This window comes from Myotis davidii, unplaced genomic scaffold, assembly GCF_000327345.1.
Source record: "Myotis davidii unplaced genomic scaffold, ASM32734v1 scaffold175, whole genome shotgun sequence".
In the NCBI taxonomy this organism is placed as follows: Eukaryota; Metazoa; Chordata; class Mammalia; order Chiroptera; family Vespertilionidae; genus Myotis; species Myotis davidii.
In genome coordinates, this window is record NW_006286972.1 from 3,481,822 (window position 1) to 3,502,919 (window position 21,098).

Here is a 21,098-nt window from a genome sequence, read left to right on the forward strand (position 1 = left end):
GAACCCGCTTGTGATTCTGCAGCCCAAGATGTCGGGGTCCCTCCCAGCTGCTCCCCAACTATAGATGGTCTTCGTGCCACTGAGGTTGCGCCCTGGGCCCAGAAGAGGGGTGTGTGGATGGTGTCTGGCCAAGGCAGCCACTCTTCTGGCTGGCACTGAGTCGGAGGTGGGCATCCCACCAGATGCCCTAACCTCCACGTCCTCCTGTTGGCGCCACGTGCAAACACGGTGGGGATTTTAACTCCTCGGAAAGACAACTGGAAAGAGAAGAGTGAAACTTTTATTTGGAAACTTTGCTGAGAGGGACACAGTTGAGAAAAACACAGGAAGGAGTAAAAAATGAGACGGACAGATAAAGAGGGTCTTCGGTAAGATGCAGAGCCGCTCGCTCCCGAGGAGAGAGCGTGGGCACAACCCTTCGGCACGTCACCGCTGGCCCGGCTGCCAGGCCTCGCTGGGAATGGGTTGGGGGTCGATAGGATAGCACCTTGTTCTTGGGGTTTGCAGGACACAGGGTCAAGGAGACACTACTGAATGCTGAATGCTGCTCCCTGGAGATGCTGGGCAGCGTTTGTGATGAGTGACGTGAGCCTCTGGGGGCGGGCTTAAGAACCCCTCTCCACCCTGGCTGCCCAGGCGAAACGCAGCCCGTCATCTCCCGAGAACTAGCAGTGGGCTTTACTTTAGTGTCAATGAGATGTTACGTGGAGGGACCTGTAGGGTTACTGAAGGGAGTGGGGGCAGCGGGCAACTGAACCCCAGAGCGATGAGGTCTCAGGGGTCCTGATGGGCTGGGGCAGGAGCCTGCGGGAGGTCCGGGATGTTAACTCGGGTTCAGGTGTGTGTGGGGGTGGCAGGACCCTGGGGCCGGGTGCAGACAACCGCTCCCATGGCAGCTTTTCAAGCCTTTCCTTTAAAAAAACCTCGCGAATCGGGTCGGTCGGGAAGATCTCGGTCACATTTCACTTCACTTCAGTTTGGGGAGGCCGGCTAGCCCTGGGCCACCTTCCGGGACACCGTCTGGTAGAAGACGCCCCGCAGCAGGGCCTGGTAGCTGGGCACGCGGAACAGGTGGCGCTCGCCGAAGGCCACGTCGTACTCGGCCGTCTTGCCGGTGACCAGGACACGGACGTGCGGCTCGTTCACCTGCTGGCCCACCACCACCAGAAAGTCTAGTAAATTTTTAAATCCATTAATTAATTTTTTAACTTTCATATTTCTGCAAATAAGTTCTATCACTAGAAATATTTCATTTAATTTACCTCTGTACGCCTAGCTTCTAAACCCCTTTTATATTTTGCTTATTAAAATTTGAAGCATTTACATTATAAAATAAGAGCCTTGTTTCAACAAGAATTATCAAGAAAACCATTCAGTCCTACTCTACCAAAATGCCCCGCTTGGCGAAGCGCTTGGTGGTCTCGAAGTTGTGGCTGCCCACGCTGGCCGAGCCGTCCAGCAGGATGGTGATGTCGGCCGGGGAGGAGAATGTGACTGCGGGCGGGAAGGGGTGAGGGGGTCGTTAGCACATGCAGGGTCTCAACATGGCCGGGGCGGGAGGGGGGGGGGGGGAATGACCAGAGGCACTGAGCCTGGGAGAGCCAGAGTCCACCAGACTGTCGTTGTCTCCATACCCTCCCCACCGGGCGCCCCCACCCCCCAACGCCCTGCCCACACCCCAGGTACTCACTCGGGCAGGTGTAATCTGGACATTTCTTGTCTGTAAGAGAAAAACCCCACGCGGCCTGAACCCAGCAATCGCAGGGACCACTGATCCTTCTGTAACCCCCCCTCTCCCTCCCAGATGACACCAGTGCATCTCCGTGGACGGCACGGTGTGGCCATGCAAACAGGCGGCGCCCCTGGATGCCTCGCCAGCACCCCACCTGGCCCCTCCACCCCGCCAGGAAGGTGTGTCCCCTAATTCAAGGGTGGATCTTTGAGGGGATGGATGGTCCCAGGCATTGTGTCATGGTCCTCACACCAAGCCAGGGAGCGGTGAGGCAGAGTCTTGACCCTCAGAGAATGGGGAAACCGAGGCTCAGAGAGGTCTGCAGAGCAGATACCCCACAATGTGCTGTCCCTGTGCCACTAGCCCCAGGCATGCGGGTCACAAGCCCACTGTGTGGAGAGAGGGCCCGAGTCTGACCCCGGCAGCTCTGGCTGCGACAGCTCTGTGGTGCCTTCCAGCCCAGCTGGGAGGGCCCCGTGCCCGCTGGCCCCGCCCGCGCCCACCTATGCAGATCTGGGTGGTGACGTTCTTCAGGAAGGCGTCCTCCAGCAGCTCGGCGTAGTTCTCTTTGACCAGCGAGAGCCCCGGCCGGCCCTGGGCGGCCAGGCCTTGGCAGGAAATCACGTTGAGCTGGTCAGAGCCCGCGACGAAGCCGAACACATCCTTGATGCCCACGGAGACCACCTGTGGGGAGGGACCGTGTCAGCCGGCCCAGTGGGGAGAGGGCCCACACTGCAGGGTGCGAAGGTGGCCGTGTGCAGCGTGGACGGGCCCCACCTGAATGTCAGGGCCGCAGAGCACGCTGAGGGGTGTGGTGTCCCTCTGGGTGTCCGAGCGGCCGTCTGTGATGACCAGGGCGATCCGGTTGTTCTGAGTGGGTGGCAGGAGCCGGTCCCGGGTGTACTGCAGGGCCTCGCCTGTGAATGTGCCGCCCGCCATCCACTGCAGCTTCTTGATGGCTCTGTAGGGCCACAGCACAGTCAGCACCGGGGCCAGGGCTGGACCAGGGCTTGGACCAGGTACAGGGTCAGCACCGGGGTCAGGGGTGAGCCTGGGCCTGCTGCAGGGGCTGGGTTGGCACTGGGGTTGGGGGTCAGCCTGGGCCTGATGCAGGGGCTGGGTCAGTGCTGGGGTCGGGGGTGAGCCTGGGCCTGCTGCAGGGGCTGGGGCAGCACCGGGGTCAGGGGTGAACAGAGGCTGGGTGGGCTCTTGGAACTGCACACACGGCCTCATTGCACTCACGCCTTGAGCTCCTGGGCGTTCCTGATGTTGGGGTTCCTCAGGTCCACGTGCTCCTGCATCTGGTTGTGGCTGTACTGCACCACGCCCGCATGCGACTGTCCGGGCTCGAACTGCACGGGGACAGGCACAGAGGTCAGGTATGGCCCAGCTGCCCCTCCCACTCCGTCTGTCCCAGGCCAGGCCTCGCCTGCCATGGCTCTCACATGCTGGTGAGTTGTCCTGTCTCCCAGAGCCCCCGGGACCTGCCCCCCTCCAGCTCAGTGTCAGGAAAGACTCCTGCCGCCTGGGAACCACCTTCCCCAGCGCGTGGAGGCCAGGGAGGGACACACCTTGACCAGCTCGTCCCGGCTCAGCCGGTCGATGACCTTGACGATGAAGTCCTTGGCGATCTCAAAGTTCTGCAGCCCGATGCTCTCCGAGCTGTCCAGCACGAACAGGATGTCGATGGGGCCGCACTTGCACTCTGCAGGGGGCGGGGGAGGGGAGCAGCTGCTGCTCGACGCCACGCAAAGGGGGTATGGGGGGTGCCCCACCTCCCACAGGGGCCGTCTACCAGAGCTAAGGCCACACGAATTAGAGAGCGACACTCACCACAGCAAGCTGGGGAAGAGGAGAAAGAGGAGATTAGGTGATGCAAGACCCCGAGTCTTATGTGAACCCCCACTCGCTCCCCACCTCCGGGGGGGGGGCCTCCCTCACCGGGGTTCCCAGTGCCTCTCGGTGGAGGGGAAGGAGGCAGGCAGTGGGGGTGCGAGTGGCCCAGCCCCAGGGACATGCTCGCAGGTGGGACCCACACCTACCCTGCCCCCGCTCCCGCCCCCACCCCCCTGCTCTTCCCAATAGTTATTCAAAGTGGAGGCACTCACAGCACATTTTCATGATGATGTCCAAAATCTCGCATTCCTGGGGAAGAGGAGACACTTGCATGATGGGCCGACTGGCCGGCCATCCAGCCAGGGCTGCCCCGGGCGCTGGGTGAGGCCGGCCCTCTGGGTCACCTTCCCGGGACCTCAGCCAGGCTGGGGTGGGCAGGGGCTCTCACTGTCCAGGGTGTGCCCTGCTCCGACCCAGGCCCCCGTTCCCCGGCGCAGGCACCTGAGGGGACCACTGACATGTGGCCATTATGTGCCCCCGTGGCCGTGTTCCCCTGGGCCCGCCATGTCCTCTGTGGCTGTCACATGTCCCTCCAGTGGCCATCGCACATCCCCCTGTTGCTGCCAAGGGTTTCCACCCCCGGGGGTCCCCAGGGGTTGGCCCCTGAGGATGTGCACAGACACCCACTTACATCCGGTCCTGGTGGTCCCGTGTGTCCTGGGGGCCCCTGTCAGGGAGAAGATGGGGGGAGGGCTGCAGGGTCTGCCCTGGGACCCAACTCGCCAGGTTCCTGAACTGCGGGTCTGATAGGAGCTCTTGGCCAGCCCCCCAGCCCTGGGGACCCCACCTCCCATCAGGAGCCCCCTGGACCCAGGGACAGTGGTGGCTTCTGCACATGAAGGGCCAGGGAGAACCATCTATTATGCAACCACTCAGCACAGTCTCTTCCTGGTGCCAGTGGGTGTGCGGCTGTGACCCTGTGTGCAGCCCGTCCACGCTCACTGCCCGTCCAATCCAACGGCATCTCCTCCGTGGGCGGGGGCCCCAGGCTTGGGTGCCAGACCTCACCTGGGCCCTGCCTTGGGCTTTGCTGTGCTTCTGTCTGTCACCTGGTGACCGGCCCCTTCTCCCTCCCCATTCAGCACCCCCAATGCGCCCATCAGAACCGTCTGTTCTCTCTGATCCCACCTGTCCAGTCCCATCTTCCCGAGACCTGCTCCCCACATTCCCACCTCCTCTCCCCAGACCCCTCTCTACCCACCGCAGCCTCAGAGTCGCAGGTGTGACCCTGTGTGCAGCCCGTCCACGCTCACTGCCCGTCCAATCCAACGGCATCTCCTCCGTGGGCGGGGGCCCCAGGCTTGGGTGCCAGACCTCACCTGGGCCCTGCCTTGGGCTTTGCTGTGCTTCTGTCTGTCACCTGGTGACCGGCCCCTTCTCCCTCCCCATTCAGCACCCCCAATGCGCCCATCAGAACCGTCTGTTCTCTCTGATCCCACCTGTCCAGTCCCATCTTCCCGAGACCTGCTCCCCACATTCCCACCTCCTCTCCCCAGACCCCTCTCTCTACCCACCGCAGCCTCAGAGTCGCAGGTGTGACCCTGTGTGCAGCCCGTCCACGCTCACTGCCCGTCCAATCCAACGGCATCTCCCACCACCAGCCCCCCGGCCCAGCTACGCCTCCACTCACCTGGGGGCCTTCGGGGCCCCGGTACCCCTTTGCGCCTTTGGCACCTCGGGGTGAAACGTCGTTGTTCTGGAAGAAAAGACCTTGTGTCACAGACGCAGCCACCGTCCCCCCAGAGTCCTCCCTTGGGTTTCACAATGTGTGGGGCGGGGGAGGGGCTGCACTCACGTCCTCTCCAGGGTCTCCAGCTTCTCCCTCGTCCCCCTTGAGGCCGGGGTAGCCTTTAGTGCCCTGCAGGTGACAAGGAACACACGGTCAGTGGGGTGCAGAGTCCCTGAGCAGGCGTATGTGCTGGGCTGGGGTCCGGCCTTGGGTCAGTGGGGTGCAGAATCCCTGAGCAGGTGTATGTGCTGGGCTGGGGTCCGGCCTTGGGTCAGTGGGGTGCAGAGTTCCTGAGCAGGCATATGTGCTGGCTGGGACCCAGCACAGGGTCTCGGGGAGGCAGCAGTTGGCCCATGTCTCCCGTGGGCGTCCAGCCGAGCTCCTTGGATGGCAGGGCAACTCGTCACCAGAGGCGTCCTGGCTGTTCCTTTTCTTCACCAACTTTTCTATTTTAAATCAGCTTCACTAAGGCAGTTTGTATGAACTTCATTTCATTTTTAGGAATAAGTTTCAAAAGGAAAATGACAAAGGAGATATTGTCTGCCCCACATATGTGTGTGTCCACGTGAGAGTGTCTGTACATGTGTACAGGTTTGTCTGTATGTCACGTGTGCACATGCCAGTAGCCCGGGGATGGGCTTGTACTCACGTTTATCCCGGGAGGGCCCCTGCTGCCCGGATAGCCCTGCAGGGGAAGGAGGAGAGTCACGCCGGCTCTGACATGGGCCCCTGGACAATCCCAGCTACCAATCCCTGGGTACAACCCGCAGGCCCAAGTAGTCCAGCTGGCCAAGGGGTGGGATGGGGGTGGGGGCACTCACAGGGAAGCCGGGGAAGCCTTCAGTGCCATTTCCGGGGGGGCCATCTTCACCCTGGGGGAGAGACCAGTCCTGTCACTGTGGGAGCCACGCAGCATGGGTACAACGTGGGCACAGGGGTGGCGCTTTTGAGTCCCTCATCAGCCTGGAAGGCGCCTCCCTGCCTGGACTGCCCTGGGGTCCCAGGCACACCTCCCCGGGTCCTGGGAGCAGGCAGCGGGCAAAGCGTCCAGCAGTGACCGCGGTGGCTGAGGGGGCAGTCACCTCCGGAGGATGCCCCACCCAGTTACCAGACCAGGACCTTCATTTAGACCTGATGAGCCTGGGGCTCGAACCCAGGGCTTCCCAGGTCTCAGGCAACCAACCAGGTGTCAGCCCCTCCGGGACTCTGTGCCCTCGGGCCCATCACTCACTCTTTCGCCCATCAGTCCGGGGTCTCCGGGGGGTCCTGCAGGCCCTGGGGCACCTCTGGGACCCTAAGGAGGAGAGGAGTAGGGTTGGCAAGAGTAAGTGGCACCTGGGGAGGAGTGAGGCAGGCCTGGGGCACGAGGTCTTGTGGAGGAAAACGAGAGGGAGAATCAACTAAAACAGCATAGGCACAGCCATGGACACAGACAACAGGGTGAAGACCTGGGGGTGGGGTGGGTAGGGTCTGGGCAGAGCCAGGGCAAGAGGGTGGAAATGGGAGACACCTATAATACTGTCAACAATAACAAATAAATAAATTACAAATAGATAAAACAGCAGCTGGGCCATGATTAAAAGGATTCTGAACCTGTGGTCCTGGGGCTCAGAGTCCAAGCTCCCGCCTGTGACCCACCCAGGGGCCCCTGGGGCCCGATGGGAAATGGACAGGGACCCGTGGGGAAGCCGGAACAGCCCATGAGCCCAACAAGGGCGTTCGGAGAAACAAAAGGACCCAAACAGAGGCGTGGCTCCATGTGTCAACCGTGTTTTGAAAAATTGTTAGGGTTTTAGGGAAATGCTGACAATAAAAATTAATAAAAACAGACCCTGTGAAGTCTGTAAGGCATAACAGGCCAAGAAAGAAAAAGAAATTGGAAAGAGATAAGCTAAAATGCTCATGTTACTCATCTCGGGGTGGTCCTATTGTATTTATTCAGTGTTGCTGGTCTATCATGGTTGGTACTATTTTGAATTTCGATTCCCTTTTTTATTTTTTATGCATTTTTCAAATGTTCTAAAGCAGGGGTGGGCAAACTTTTTGACTCGAGGGCCACAATGGGTTCTTAAACTGGACCGGAGGGCCGGAACAAAAGCATGGATGGAGTGTTTGTGTGAACTAATATAAATTCAAAGTAAACATCATTACATAAAAGGGTATGGTGTTTTTTTTCAATAGTTTTATTCATTTCAAACGGGCCGGATCCGGCCCGTGGGCCGTAGTTTGCCCACGGCTGGTCTAAAGTCACAAGCACTAAAGTGAAATGAGACATTTATATGCGCTAATGGTGCAGGGGGCTCTCCCAGGGAAGCGCTGGTGGAGGGGAGGGGGTGTGGGGTCAGGACTGGCCCCTCCTGGGGCCAAGGCTACTCACCTCAAGCCCCGGGGGCCCCTCGTCTCCTCGGTACCCTTTAGGTCCAACGGGGCCCGCGTCACCCTGCGGAGAGATGGACATGCCCGCTGGACCCTCTCTCTGCCACACCAGCCCTCCCTGGAAGCACATCACCAGCCCTTCTGGGCCCCCAAGCACTACACAGACAGCCCGGCCAGGCCGGAGGGAGGAGGACAAGGGCACGTTGTTCACGGAGCTGCTGCCCCCACCCCGTGCGCCCTGCCGAGACCCTGCACTGAGGCCCTGTTGTCAGGTGGGTGTGTCCAGAAGAGGTCCTTCTCGAACAAGGTCCTTGCTGTCCCCCATGACACAGCCTGCTCCCTCAACCATGGGCAGCCAGGCGGCAGCGGGCATACTGCTGCCCTTGCCACAGCTACGCACGCGTCCAGCTGCGGCCCGAGGTCCTGGCCCCGGTGCGTGGAGGCACGTTGGGCTGCGTCAGCAGAAATAGGAAGGCCAGGGGCATGATACAGCAGTTCCAGAAAAACACATGGATAAGGGATGGAATAGAGGATGAGAGTGCATTGTGATGCGAGAAGCTGTGTTGTGACAATGGGCTTGCTTCTAACCATACAATATCCAGGGGTGGGCAAGAGTAGGTCTACAGTTGTGATACAGATAATGCAATCATAACTAATAGTGCAAGAGTAAATTCTGTGTTTCGTGTACTCACAGTCCTAAACCTACTCTTGCTAACTCCTCTATGCTCCAAAGGAACCAAAGATATACGCAGAAAATACAGTAAGAGGAGCGGGCGTATTTGGAATCCTTTAAATGGCAGGACATCCTGAACAGCACAACACCACAGAGCTGCAAAGTGCCTGCAGGCTCATCACAGCGACATGCGACACAGGCTCCAGCGGGAAAGGAACAGCCTGGTGAACTACCAGGTTCGGTGACATCCGGGACCAGGCTCAGCTTTCCCCATAGAGAGGACACGGTTTTCAGCTGAGGAGCTAAAATGCACATTCAGAGTCTGAGACCCATGTTGGCAAAGATGTGGGTACAGTTTCTATTGTACACTCCTGAGGGGAATGTAAGCTGGGGTTAGACTGACAGACAGGTAGGAGTATTTGGCAACTCTCTCTCTCTCTCTCTCTCTCTCTCTCTCTCTCTCTCTCTCTCTCTCACACACACACACACACACACACACACACACACAATTTGGCCAAGACATTCTGCTCCTAAGAATTTACATTCTGGGTACAGCCTTGGATGTATTTCAAGATGGGTGAACGATGGGTGAAAGATGGATGGATGAGTGGCTGGAGAAATGGATGGATGGAGGGATAAATTATAGGCATAGACAGATGATAAGTTGATGATGAATAGGCGATAGATAATAGATAATGGGCAGAGATGGACAAACAGATAGTGGATGGGTAGGTAGACGGGTGGCTGGCTGGGTGAATGAGTAGATAGGTAATAGATAATGGATGGATGATATGTCTTAGATAAATAGCAAAGAAGGTAGATCATGGATGGTTGAATGGAGGGATGGGCAAGCAGACAGATGGAGAGCCAGAGGAGCCGACAGTGCGACAGACGGGTGTGTATATTTATTACAGTCTTTTCCTGTAAAGGAAATACTGGGGACACCGCATGTGTTCGTGAAGGAGAGACGGGCCACTTCACGAGTTTATACATGGGCAAGCGAGAGGCGCAGGGTAGGTCTGCACCCCTTCCTGACTCCTCTCCGGCCCAGCCCAAGGGCAGGCCAGCCTCTACTTCCTCAGGTAAGGAAGGCTCCTCCCCTCCCCCAGCATGGCCATGGAAGGCTGCACCCAGGAATTCTGGAACCTTCTATGCCCTACACCCCCAAATTGATGCTCAGCTTTTGGGTCTCACACCTGGGCTCCAAAAGCTGAGTGTGCCCCCTCCCCCCGCCCCGACCTGTGTATTCGGGGGCTTTAATGTGGGACACCTCCATCCAGGGCTCCGTCCCCAGTGACCCAGCCCTGCCAGGCAAGGGCAGGGGTTGTGCCCACGGCCCCGGGCTCCCTCTGCTGCCAGCCCTGCCCCCCCTTCCATGTGATTACCGGCATCCACCCCCCACATCCCTCCTCTAGCACCATCTAAGCCAGGGTGCCCCTCCCCACCCACTCTGAGGGCAGAGCTTGGGGGCGAAGTGGGAGTCTGCTCACTCAGCTCTGTGTCCTGTCAAATGCCCACCAGATGGCAAAGGGGTCCCTCTGTGAGTGCTGGGCATCGGGGGCCACAGGGGCTGGGCCCGCCCTCGCCAATCCCCATTCTGCTGCTCCAGCTGCCCCCAGCCTCCAGCAGCGGCTCCAGACCCCCATATCCCATGTCTCCCAGGTCATGCCCTGGGAGAGAGACCACCCCCAGATTCCTCACACACGGACACCCCTCACACAGCCGGGTTTCCTACCGGGTCTCCGGAGACACCGACAGGGCCTTCTCGTCCCTGGTCACCCGGGGGTCCAGCTTCTCCCTGGGGAGGAATAAGGCGGTGAGACGGAGGCCGGGAAGGGCGAGGCCTGGGGGGCCGCATCCTTCTCACGCTTTGCCACGTTTTTACCACGATGTGGGCACGTGCTCAGCTGTGCAGTGACTGGTGTGGTTCCCGGAGGCCCAGCCAGGGGACCGGCAGCAGCTCCTGAGGCCCAAGGCCATCCCTACGCTGCTCGCTAGTGGGGTCCTGGGAGCGGGGCCCCATCCCAGCTGCTCTGACCCTGTCGGCCAGGGGTGCTTCCTGGAGGCCTGGCCTGAATTCGGTCCTATTTCCTGATCTCAAGGGGGTGGGTTTGGAAGGGGGTCAAAGCCAAGTCCCCCTGCTTTGACGTCCCTCCCCGAGCCCTGCCTGAGGCCTCACAGGAAACTCAATCACCCCACTGGGCACCTGAACACGCACCTGCCCCTCAGCCTCACACGGGGAGGAGTCGCAGCACCGCCAGGTCTGCGGTGGCAGACGGCCCAGCCCACATCTGAGGCTGGGAGCTCAGCGCCCTTTCCCCTAACTCCGGATGTGGGGTGGGGCCTGCCCCCCACAAACCAGGCAGGGGTTGCCTGGTGCCCACCCTCTAGGTCTGGCAAAACCATGCCACTCAACCATGGGGCCACCAGCAGCCTCAGCCACAGGCTTGTCTGCCACTGGGCTGCCCACTGTTCCTGCTCTTGAAGTTTTAACAAAGAAAAGTTGTTCCTAAGAAGAGCGCAGGCTCTGTCTGCAGAACTGTTCTGGGAGTTGTTGTGGGAGGGCCGCAGGGATGCAGAAAAGCCCTGGTGAGTGGGGCAGGCCCGGGGCTAAGGAAACCATGTCACATGGAAAGTGGAGCAGCTGGAACAGTGACAGAGGCAGCCCGCGGGGGAGGCACGGAGCTGGGAACACAGAGCGTGCGGCTGTGGAGCAGCACAGACCCCACAGTCAGGTCCCGAAAACCACTACGTCCCCGACAGAACCTCAGGGAGCAAACCACTGTGTCTCCTGTGATGTTAGGTGGTCGTTTCCGTAGGAGCTGGTCCCAGGGGCTGAGGGCAGAGACCCTGCCTGGGCCCTGCTGCCCTCCTCCCAGGCCTGGCTCCCTGAGGTCTGGGTGGGGCCGAGGGCAGGAGCTGAAACAGAAATCTAGGGGCCGAGGGGATGTGTCCTGCGATTCTGACAGCCTGACCTCAGTCTGTCCCCCCCGCGAAGTGGGGTCCCGGCTTAATGCACGGTGACTCACCGGGTCTCCTCTCGGGCCCCGCACGCCTGGGGTGCCCCGTGGTCCCCTCTCCCCAGGGCCGCCCTGTGTGGAGAGAAGCAGAAGGTGAGGTTGTAGCTCCAGACTCCTCGATGTGGGAGGGATCCAAGGGCTGGGCACAGGGCCGATCCCCACGCCCCAGCAGGCCCCCAGCTGGTGATGCAGCCACATCTGGCACAAAGCAATGAGGCCCCGAGCCCAGCGCCCAGCCCGCTGGACTCACCCTCTCTCCGGGGGGGCCGTCTGGTCCTGCGTTGCCCTGGGATGGAGAGGAATGAAGGGAAGTGTTAGTTGAGATGGGAACTCAGCCTGAGTCTCGGGAACAGGGAGCAGAGGCCAAACGTGGGTGCTCACCTCGTCGCCGGCCTCGCCCTTCTCTCCTGGGGGACCAGGCTCTCCGGGGTCTCCCTGGGGAGAACAAGGCACACTCGTCCATCTCTGGCCTGGCCAGTGCCTGGACTGCAGCTGGCCCGGTCCTGGCGGTCCCTCCCAGGGCCTGGCCCACCCTGGCTGTGGTGGAAGGAGGATGGGGCGGGCACCCCCTGAATGCTCACCTCGTCTCCGGGGCTCCCTGTGCTCCCTGGCCTCCCAGGCTCCCCATCGGCTCCAGGCTCACCCTGGAATGATCAGAAGGGTCAGCCCCGCCTGTCCTTGCTGGGGGGACCAGAGCCCCCGTGCCAGCCCTGCTCACCCAGACGGCAGGCTGCCGCCTGGCCAGCCCCATGGTCCTCCCATGCCTCCACCCCGGTCTCTTCCCCTGCAGCCCAGGCCTCACAGGGACAACCCTGGTTCTCATTAGTGAGGCCCAGTTTCCGGGAACTCGGCTCTGGGCCCAGTCAGTAACCCGTGAGCTGGAAGGTGATACCCGAAAATGCATTCCCGGAAACCCGTGCGGTTAGAGGGTCAGAGCGTGTGGGGCGGGGTCCACAGGGCTTCACCGTGGCTCCTAGCACTTCCTGTGGCCACGAGAAACCCCAGGAAACGCCAGCAACAAAACTCAGCTTCAAACCCGACCATGATATCCGAGCTTCGCCGATCTGCCCCCTGGCCGCCAGCAGCATTGCTACCTGCTCTGATGTTCTGATTCCACCTGAGCAGGGGGCCTCTGGGACACGGAGGCTGCGGGACACGCCCGAGGCAGAGGGCAGGGGCGATGGCGGCAGGAGGGTCCGAGGATCCCTTTGGGCAAACTCCCCTGCCCATCGGGGAGCTGTGATGTTTAACCCATAACCTGCTGCCCACTGAGCAGAGCAGCCAATGAAGCCGAGACCCAGCCCAGGGGGGCACCCACCTTTTCTCCCTTCAGTCCGAATGCGCCCGCATCACCCTTGGGCCCTGGGGGGCCTTGGACACCCTGGTGAGAAGACGGCAGAGGTCAGTCCAGGGTCTTAACCAAGCCCCCTGGTGACTTCTTAGAGACCGAAGGGTATGAGCCAGTGTTCACACCTGAGAATTACAGTCTTAAAGTATCGGCGAGAGAATGTGACTTACATCGAATCCAGGTGAGCCCTTGCAGCCTGGCAGGCCAGGGTACCCCATCTCCCCCTGGAAGGAGGAAGGCAGATTTGGTGGTCCAGTCTTTTGATTCTGGCTCCCCCTCCCCCCTCCCAGGAAAGCCCCGCTCCAGAAGACACCCCAAGCTTGGCCAGGTGGCTTGGGGTCCACTGGGACCACGGGCTCGGCAGGAAACATCTCCTACCTCCCCCACTGCCTCCAAACTGCCCAGAAGTGCCCACCAGGGTCCCTACCTGCTGATGTCTGGAGGGATAACTGGCTGAGCCCACCGTCCCTTCCCTGACCCGTGGCCCTGGCCACCTGCCCTTTCCCCGGCCCGGGGGTTACCTTCATGCCATCCACACCGTCGATGCCGCGCTTGCCCTTCTCGCCCTGTGCGGTGCAAAGGCCAAAGGATCAGATGAAGGTCGGACAACACCCACCCACGGGGCAGACACACGTCCCCACCGCCAAACTCACCTTGTAACCTTTGGGTCCCCTGGAGCCCTGTAGAGACAGGAAGGAAGGGTGAGGGCGGTGGTCCCCCCGTCACAGGGGAAGTTCTCCAGAAATTGGCCAGAGAAGCAGAGGAGGACAGCAAGGAGGGGGTGGGCCTCCCAGATCCCCAGGGAGGGTCGCACCAGCCAACCCCCCACCAGCTCGATGGGGCCCACCCAGCCACACTGGGGACGGGCCGTGCCGTCCTTGCCCAGGTGAGGGGGGCTGCACAACCCAAGTTGTGCCTCACTCACCTTCTCCCCTCGGCTTCCCTTTTCTCCCTACACAGCAAACAAAGGAGGAGAAGGGGCTGTTACTGGTGTCCCACGGCCAATGCCCTGGGGGAGCTCAGATGCACTTTGGCTCAGCCCCAGAAGAGGCCGCTGGGGCGGGAGGGGAGACATACCTTCATCCCCTGGTAGCCAACAGGCCCCAGGTCGCCAGGCCTTCCCTGAAACACAAAGGAGGGTGCATGTTAGACGCCCCCGGGGGGACAGGGGCAGCCCCCACCCAGCCTCCTTGTAGCCCACTCCACACAGGCCCAGTCAGTTGGAGAGACTGGGCTCTCTGATTGCTGCCTGCTGGCCCCTGGCCCCCTGCTGGCTGGCACCTGAGGGAGCAGCCCTGCTGTGAAGGCCCCTCCTCCACTCCTGGGGGCTCCTTAGGGAAGCTCCAGGGAGGGAAGGGGGAGGTCAAGGGCCCCCAGGAGGAGCTGGGGTGGGCTGTGGGGAGACTGGCCATGGCTGAGGCAGAGGGCGGGGGACTTTGCTGGCCATCTCCGTCCCCCCCCCTCCTCCATGGAGCACAGGCTGGGCCTGTGGGGAGGCCTGAGGCCCTGGCTGCCCATGTGGCCATGTCCTCTGAGGACCGTGACCATGACACTCAGACACCAGCCATCCTTCTGGAAGTTTCTGCAGCCTGGTCCCCCAGCCTCAGGCTCCCAGCGCTCCCACCCCAGCGTCAGGCGTTTGGCACTCACGGGGTCTCCGGCTTCTCCTTTCTCTCCTGGGAGACCTGGCTTCCCTCGTTCTCCCTGGAACACAAAGCAGGTCAAGGTTAGGGGCAGTTTCCTGGGTGTTTCTGCAAAACTTGCTTGCGTGGTCTTCTGGCACCTTCCCCACCGACCGTGGCCCCTCTTGGGACATGTGAGGTCAGTTCTACGTGTACCCTCCCTCACACCCCATCAGGCTGTGGGGTTGCCCTGCTGGCTGGACAGAGGCCCCGAATCTTTCCTCTCTACCATCCAATGCCCTGTTCCTGCTGCTGTGCTGGCCTCCCAGGTGGGCCGCCGCATGGGCACAAAGACCCCCCCCCCTCCCCGCAGGGAGCCCAGCCATATGGCTCAGTGGTTGAGCGTCAACCCATGAACCAGAAGGTCACGGTTCGATTCCAGGTCAGAGCACATGCCTGGGTGTCTGGCTCTATCCCCAGTAGGGGGTGTGCAGGAGGCAGCTGACCAATGATTCTCTCTCATCATTGATGTTTCAATCTCTCCCTCCCTTCCTCTCAATGAAATCAATAAAAACATATTTTTATAAAAGACCCCCCGGGAGAGGCCGGCTAAGCTCCCATGGTCAGTGGCCACATGGCTTCATGCCTTGGAAGCTGACATTTTTTAGGAGACGCCAGAAATCTGGACTTTCCTGACCAACGTCCCAATTTGTAAATACCAGTAAGGCATCTTGATTTTCCACACCTCCCTGCACAAGCCACCCTGGCAGGGGCCCAAGGGCATGCCCATCCCCCATCGAGGCCCATCTCCAGGAGCCAAGCACTCAGGTGACACTCAGGAAGCGCCAGCTCCTCCACACAGGAGGGGGCAAGGGTGCTGTCAGACCCCCGCCCCCCACACCAGCCCTGGGCCACCCCTTCGGCCTGGGGGTCCCTGTGCCAGGACTCTCTCCCATGGCTGGGGCACCGCTCAGGTAGGGATACTTTCACCATCCCCACACCCAGCCCAGTGGCAGGTGCATGGCGGGTGCTCAGGATGGCTGCCTGGGGGTCACCATGTCCCTCACACCTGGGTGCCAGGCTGCAGGGACATGTCTCCCACCTCCCTCCTGGATGTAAGCAAGGGTGGGACGCAGACACTCACCTCGTACCCTGGGTCACCCCGTGGTCCGGGAGGTCCTCTGGCGGGCTGCACGGCAGAGAGAACAGTCAGCCCAAGGCAGACCCTATCAGGAGGCCCCCGGCCTGGGCGGGGGGGTGTGGGGGCCCACACTCACCTGGCACTCGAAGGAGCAGCACTGCCGGAGGAGGGACAGAGTGACACGTCAGAATGCGGAGGCGCAGCTGCCGCGCCCCCGGTGCCTGCGGGGGCTCAGAGGGCTCGACTTGGGCGCCCAGCTGGGAGGTGGGGGCCAGTGGTGACCCCCTGGGCAGTGGGGGAGGGTGGGGGTGGGGGAGAGGCTCTTACCACTTGTTCCACATTATTTTTCTGAAAATGAAATGAAAAAGTCAAATTGATTTACATTTGCAGCCACAGGATTTCCCGGCACCCGGACCCAGGAGGTGACGGCGCAGGGCCCCTCACAATCATGTCGGTGATGGTGTCGATGGTCTGGCTGATGGCCTCCTCCGCGTCGCGGCTCTGCCCCCAGTCCGCCGCTGTGAAGTTGCGCCGGTACGTGTGGTCTGTGGCGATGATGCTCAGCCGTGGCTCCTGGGCGGGCACAGCAGGCACACGGGTGATGGCGGGAACCAGGGTGGCGATGACGGCTGGGAGTGCAGGCCCCTCCCCATCTCTGCTCCTCCCCACGCCCTGGCTGCAGCTTGGTGCCTGGTCTCTGCACCCACAGGCCGTAGGCCCAGGACGGGGCTCCTACCAGGTGGTCGGGTGTGATGGCCACTGAGAAGACTTTGATGCCCAGGTGCTTGGCTTCATTCACCGCATCCTCCAGGCCCCCGCACGGCTCCTTGTAGCCCTCCAGGGGGTGCCCGTCGGTCACCACAATCAGGTACTTGTTCTCCTTCAGGTGGGAGCCCCTGCAGGGCGTGGGGAGCGTGAGACTCGGCCTGGCCCCCTCCGGCCACCTCTGACCCTGACAGCACAGGACCCCTTTGGAGAGCTGAGACCTGGTGCTGGGAGGTGATGGGGGGCAGACACCCCGAGGGAGACCCAGACCCAGGCCTGGTGTTACCTGTTACACTGAATAATGTTTTTCTTCGTTGATCCTGCTATAAAGTAGGATCATAAAAACAGACATTAAACAGAAAACAGAGTTCTGTGGGGTCACATTTCCCTCGAAGACTATTTTGGAAAATGCACCTACAGCCAGGGGATTGTTTATTAAAATTATTGAACAGGAAAGTGCTTCACCGAGGCCTGGGCTCTTTCCTGATGTTCTATGTGGGCATCAGGACACTCATTTTTTGCTTATTATTAGAATGTCTTTCTCTCTTTCTCTTCTCTTTTTTTATTTATTATTATTGTTTAAGGCAGCTGCTCCTCAGCTGCCTCAATGCCCATCTGTGAGTGGGGACACCGGGGGCTGTGGCCGGGCTGAGCCATGGCCGGGAGCCAATCCTTTCTCTGGACATGGTGGCTGCTGCCTTCTCACTGCTGCAAAGATTCCACGTAGTGTGCAGAGCCAACGAAGGGATGCTCTTACAGGGACCCCTTCCCTCTGTGTCGCCCTCTCTGCCCCTATCTTTTGTTGTTGTGGTGGAGGTGGTTAAATATATTTTTATTCATTCAGAGAGGAAGGTGAGAGGAAGAGAGAGATAGAAACATCAATGATGAGAATCATTGATTGGCTGCCTCCTGCACACCCCATGCTGGGGATCGAGCCCGCATCCAGGGCATGTGCCCTGAGTGGGAATTGAACCGTGACCTCCTAGTTCACAGGTCGGCGCTCTACCCCTGAGCCACGCTGCTGGGCTCTCTGTCCCTGTCTCCTAACGTCTCTGTTTCTCTCTGTCTCTGTGTCCCTGACTGCAGACAGCACCTCCGCTTGGCCCAAGGGTGGCAGTGGTGGGGCATTCCAGGCCCTTCTGCTTTCACTGGCTCAGGAGAGAGTGGACAGCTCTGGGGAGGAAGGGACTCGGTGTGACCCTTGGTGGCCATGAGGGCAGGCTGGGCAGCAGCCACTAGCATAATCCCCTTGGCTACTGGGACTGGTCCTGTGGGATCTTGGGCACCAGAGCTTGGTTTGCCAGTGGGCAGCCCAGACACCTGGCGAGTTTGGGTGCAGTGACCATACGTGGGTCAGGGAGGTGGAACCCTCCAGGGACAGGGGCCTGGGCGGCTCGCAGAGGCAGGAGTCACGCCCGGGACTGAGGCCCACGCATGTGCGGGCCTGGGTGGGGGGGGGGGCGGTGCTTACCCCACCAGCAGCTCCTCCAGCCCCTTCTTGATGGCGCAGTCCGTGTAGGTGCCCTTGCCGAAGTACTTGACCGCGTCCACCCTGGCCTTGAGCGCGTCGCGGCCGCTGGGCATGCGCGTGAGCCCCTGGATGATCTCCACCTCGTCGCTGTAGTGCAGCGCGCCCGCGTTCCACACCAGGTTGCGGTCGCAGCGGTAGTACCTGCGGGCGCGAGGGGTGAGCATGAGCCTCTGGGCCACGCCCGTGTTCACCGGCACCCGGGACTGTCCACCCAGCGCGAGGTGGCTGCCTTTCGCAGATGGAAGAGCACCCCGGCCCATTCTGCCCCAGAGGACGGAGCCTGGGCTGGACTTCACATGGGCCCTGAGACGCCTGCTCCCTGGCCTGGTGGCCAAGCCTGGGAAGGCCCGCAAGGTCAGGAGGCACCGGCTCCAGCCAGCCTACAGCAGCCTCGGCTCCTGATCTCCAGGGACTTCGGCTGAGAAGCTGTGTGGGCCTGGACATTGGGGGCAGACCCGCAATGGGAGGGCAGAGAGGTGTAGGTTAGGGGGACTGGGCAAGGCCAGTTCTAAGCAGGACACTGGTGAGCGGTCCCCATGATCTGACTGGGGGCCTCTCTCTGCTGTGTGCACCTGGACCCTGATGTTCTCAGTTTTGTTCTGCACAGGCCTGGGGGTGGCCTGCCAGGCAGTCCATTAAGCAGATGGAGTGACTGAGGCCCCTGTGGTCATGCTAACGGTAGCAACCACAGAGGAGCCTATTCCAGTTCACAGGTGGGGAAACTGAGTCACAGGAGGTTGAGTAGGAGGCCACGGCACATGGAGGGAGATGGCGGCCCACATGGCTGCCCCAGCGTTCCTCCCCAGGCACCGTCCACACGGCCCCCAGCACGTGGGCATTTGGGGTAAGTGCGGGGCCCCAGGTATCACAGCGTCCTGCATTGGGCAGCCATGCCCTCTGTCCCTGCAGCCCCTTTTGGTACGGGAGGTTCAGCCCGGTCAGCAGGTCAGTAGGGACAGAGAGGGTCTAGAGATGGTGCCCTGCACAGATGGGTTCTGACCTGTGCCCCTCCCCCCTCTACTCAGTCCTTCACCGTGGACTGTCCTGTCCTTGGCCACACCCATTGCTCCAGGCTCTCCCCACCCCACATTCCCAGTGCTGCTGATTGGATGAATGAGGGAGGGAGGGAATGAATGAAGTGTGCCATGCCCAAACCTAGGAACCAAGCTGGCAGCCTCCCAGGCCTCTGTCTGCGGCACTGGGTGCACTGGGACATGGCGTCTGGACACAGGCTCTGACCAGTCACGTGGACAGCGGCTAGTGTCCCGATGGTTGGCAAGGTGCACCCCCTCCAGGCTCGGTCAGGGCCGCAGGCCAGCTCCCTAAACCTGCTCAGTTTGGGCTGGGAGGCAGTTCCCTGTATGTATTGGGTTGACAGGAGCCCCACATCACAGCACTGGCCCTCCCTGCTGACCAGTGCCCTCCCAGTCGCCTGGTCCACCTCAAGCCCTTCTTTGGCCCATCTGAACCACCGTGGACATTGGGAAGGGACTCGAGTGGCCAGACCAGCACCCCTTCTTAGGTAGGGAAGTTGAGGCTGGCTCTGCCTGCTGGGCGGGGGCAGGCATGGCACCAGGCCGGCCGGTGCCCTGGGCCCACTGGCCTTTCCCCTGAGCGGCTGTAGAAATGCAGGAGAGAGCTCAAGGCGTGCCCTCCTACCTGTCTTTCAGGTTGTCGATGAAGCGCTTGGTGAAGGACTTGACCTTGTCCACCAGGGCCCCATAGGGCTTCAGCCGCAAGGCCACGCTCTCAGAGGTGTCCAGCACAAAGAAGAGGTCCACGGGGCAGTCTGGGCCAGGGAGAGGGGACTGTCAGCTCATGCCCGGTGCCCCTGAGGCCACACTGAGGCCACCTGTACCCACTTTCCCTTCCAGCCCCACTCACCCCACCAGCCACCTCCCCAGGCAGCCACTCCCACTGCACCAAGTGGCCCTCATCAGGAAAGCTGGCACCCAGCGATGGGGTGGGGTGACCCTGAGAACCCCCACGTTCGGTCCTGAGAATCCTGCCAGGCCTCCGGGAGGCGGGGAGCCCCGCCTCGGACAGCGAAGGCTGCTTTCTCACTAGGTGCCGAGTTGAATTTAAAAGTCCCAGGGCATGAGCGTGGGAACAGGTAACCGTGTTTCTTGACTGACTGCCAGGCAAGGGATCAAATGGGACTGACTGAGGTGGAGCAAAACCAGCACTCAATGGGGGCTGGAACCCAAATGAAGTTCCTTCTCCACCCGGCCCTCTGGACGCCCCCCTTCTCGCCCGTGGTGACCACAGCCCAGGGGCCTTGTGGAGGAGCCCGGGGACCTGGGCACCGAGCAGGGGCGTTTCAAGCCCTCCAACGCAGCCCATCTCCAGCTCTCGTGGCAAGGGGAGAAGCCGGGTCCCAGCCCTGCCTCACCAGCAGCAGAAGCACAGTGGGTGGGAGAGGCGGCGAGTCCACTCACCTTGGAAGGCAATGGCCCTCTCGGCCGGGAGGTCCTGCGCGGTGGCCCAGCAGGCCTGCAGCAGCAGGGGGAGCAGAGCGTGGGCCAGCCTCATGTTGCCGGCCTGCGTGCCACCATCGAGCGAGGGCAGGGCTCAGGGTGGGCTGAAGGCAGCCGGAGAGAGAGAGAAAAGTTGTCTCTGCTCTGGAGGGAGTCACTGCCCGGGAAGGAGGGAGGGAGGGGCCGAGGGAGGAGGAGCGGCTGGAGGAGGAGGCTGGGGCGGGCCCAGGACTGGAGGGGCAGCCGGGGTCTCCTCCAGCTCAGGAGTGAGTCACTGAGAGAAAAAGTCTGGTCTGAAGCAGCTTTGAGCCCAGGACACTGCTCGGCTGAAGGAGGGGGTATTGCCCATTCGTGGGGACTGTGCTTCTGGCGCCCGGGAGGACAAAAGTGCAGCTGAGTTTAAGATGTCTGGAAAAGTTTCCTTGCAACGTGTTTTGGTTGCTTCCAATCCAGAATCTTCTTGTGGAATCGATCTGCACGTTTACCAATCCCCACACTAACTCTTCCTACAAAGGAGACGCCGTTGGTTTCAAATCCTTTGCTCTGTTGGATTTCTGAGTGACTTTTCATGTCTAGATTTCTTCAGTTTAGTCAAGTGCCTATTTGGAAAAGCATTTCAATGTTTACCGTGAGACAACAAAGTCAACATATATATTCGAGACCCTGTGTGGGTGGGTTCCAGGTGTGGTCAGATCACCCCTGCCTCCGAGAAGGTTCCAGAAGGTCTTTGCTGTAGCTGGAGCTGTTGACACTTGTCTAACATCAGCCTAAATGGTTTATAGTGTAAA

At 60.8% G+C, this 21,098-nt stretch overlaps 1 protein-coding gene across 1 annotated transcript; it reads right to left on the bottom strand.

Moving 5' to 3' along the window:
* Positions 1-260: 260 nt before the first annotated feature.
* Positions 261-20,454, bottom strand: COL6A1 (collagen type VI alpha 1). The gene is made up of 36 exons (XM_006758784.2): positions 20,272-20,454; positions 19,493-19,622; positions 17,774-17,974; positions 16,274-16,433; positions 15,982-16,110; positions 15,865-15,885; positions 15,674-15,694; positions 15,541-15,585; positions 14,425-14,478; positions 13,852-13,896; positions 13,700-13,726; positions 13,428-13,454; positions 13,296-13,340; positions 12,945-12,998; positions 12,745-12,807; positions 12,008-12,070; positions 11,808-11,861; positions 11,677-11,712; positions 11,436-11,498; positions 10,142-10,204; positions 7,735-7,797; positions 6,589-6,651; positions 6,179-6,229; positions 6,007-6,042; positions 5,424-5,486; positions 5,259-5,324; positions 4,260-4,295; positions 3,841-3,877; positions 3,566-3,574; positions 3,304-3,437; positions 2,975-3,084; positions 2,510-2,693; positions 2,236-2,416; positions 1,691-1,720; positions 1,396-1,494; positions 261-1,172 (listed from the first exon to the last, which is right to left on the bottom strand). The coding sequence occupies exons 1-36, from the start codon at positions 20,363-20,365 to the stop codon at positions 991-993; spliced, it is 2,739 nt and encodes a 912-aa protein (XP_006758847.1). The 5' UTR covers positions 20,366-20,454; the 3' UTR covers positions 261-990.
* Positions 20,455-21,098: the final 644 nt, after the last annotated feature.

Coding starts and splice junctions, on each gene's coding strand:
- COL6A1 (XM_006758784.2), bottom strand. CDS start 20,365: ATGAGGCTGGCCCACGCTCTGCTCCCCCTGCTGCTGCAGGCCTGCTGG. Junction 13,727..13,851: donor TTGGCTACCAGGGGATGAAG/GTATGTCTCCCC, acceptor TTTGCTGTGTAG/GGAGAAAAGGGAAGCCGAGG. Junction 1,495..1,690: donor TCCAGATTACACCTGCCCGA/GTGAGTACCTGG, acceptor TCCCGCCCGCAG/TCACATTCTCCTCCCCGGCC.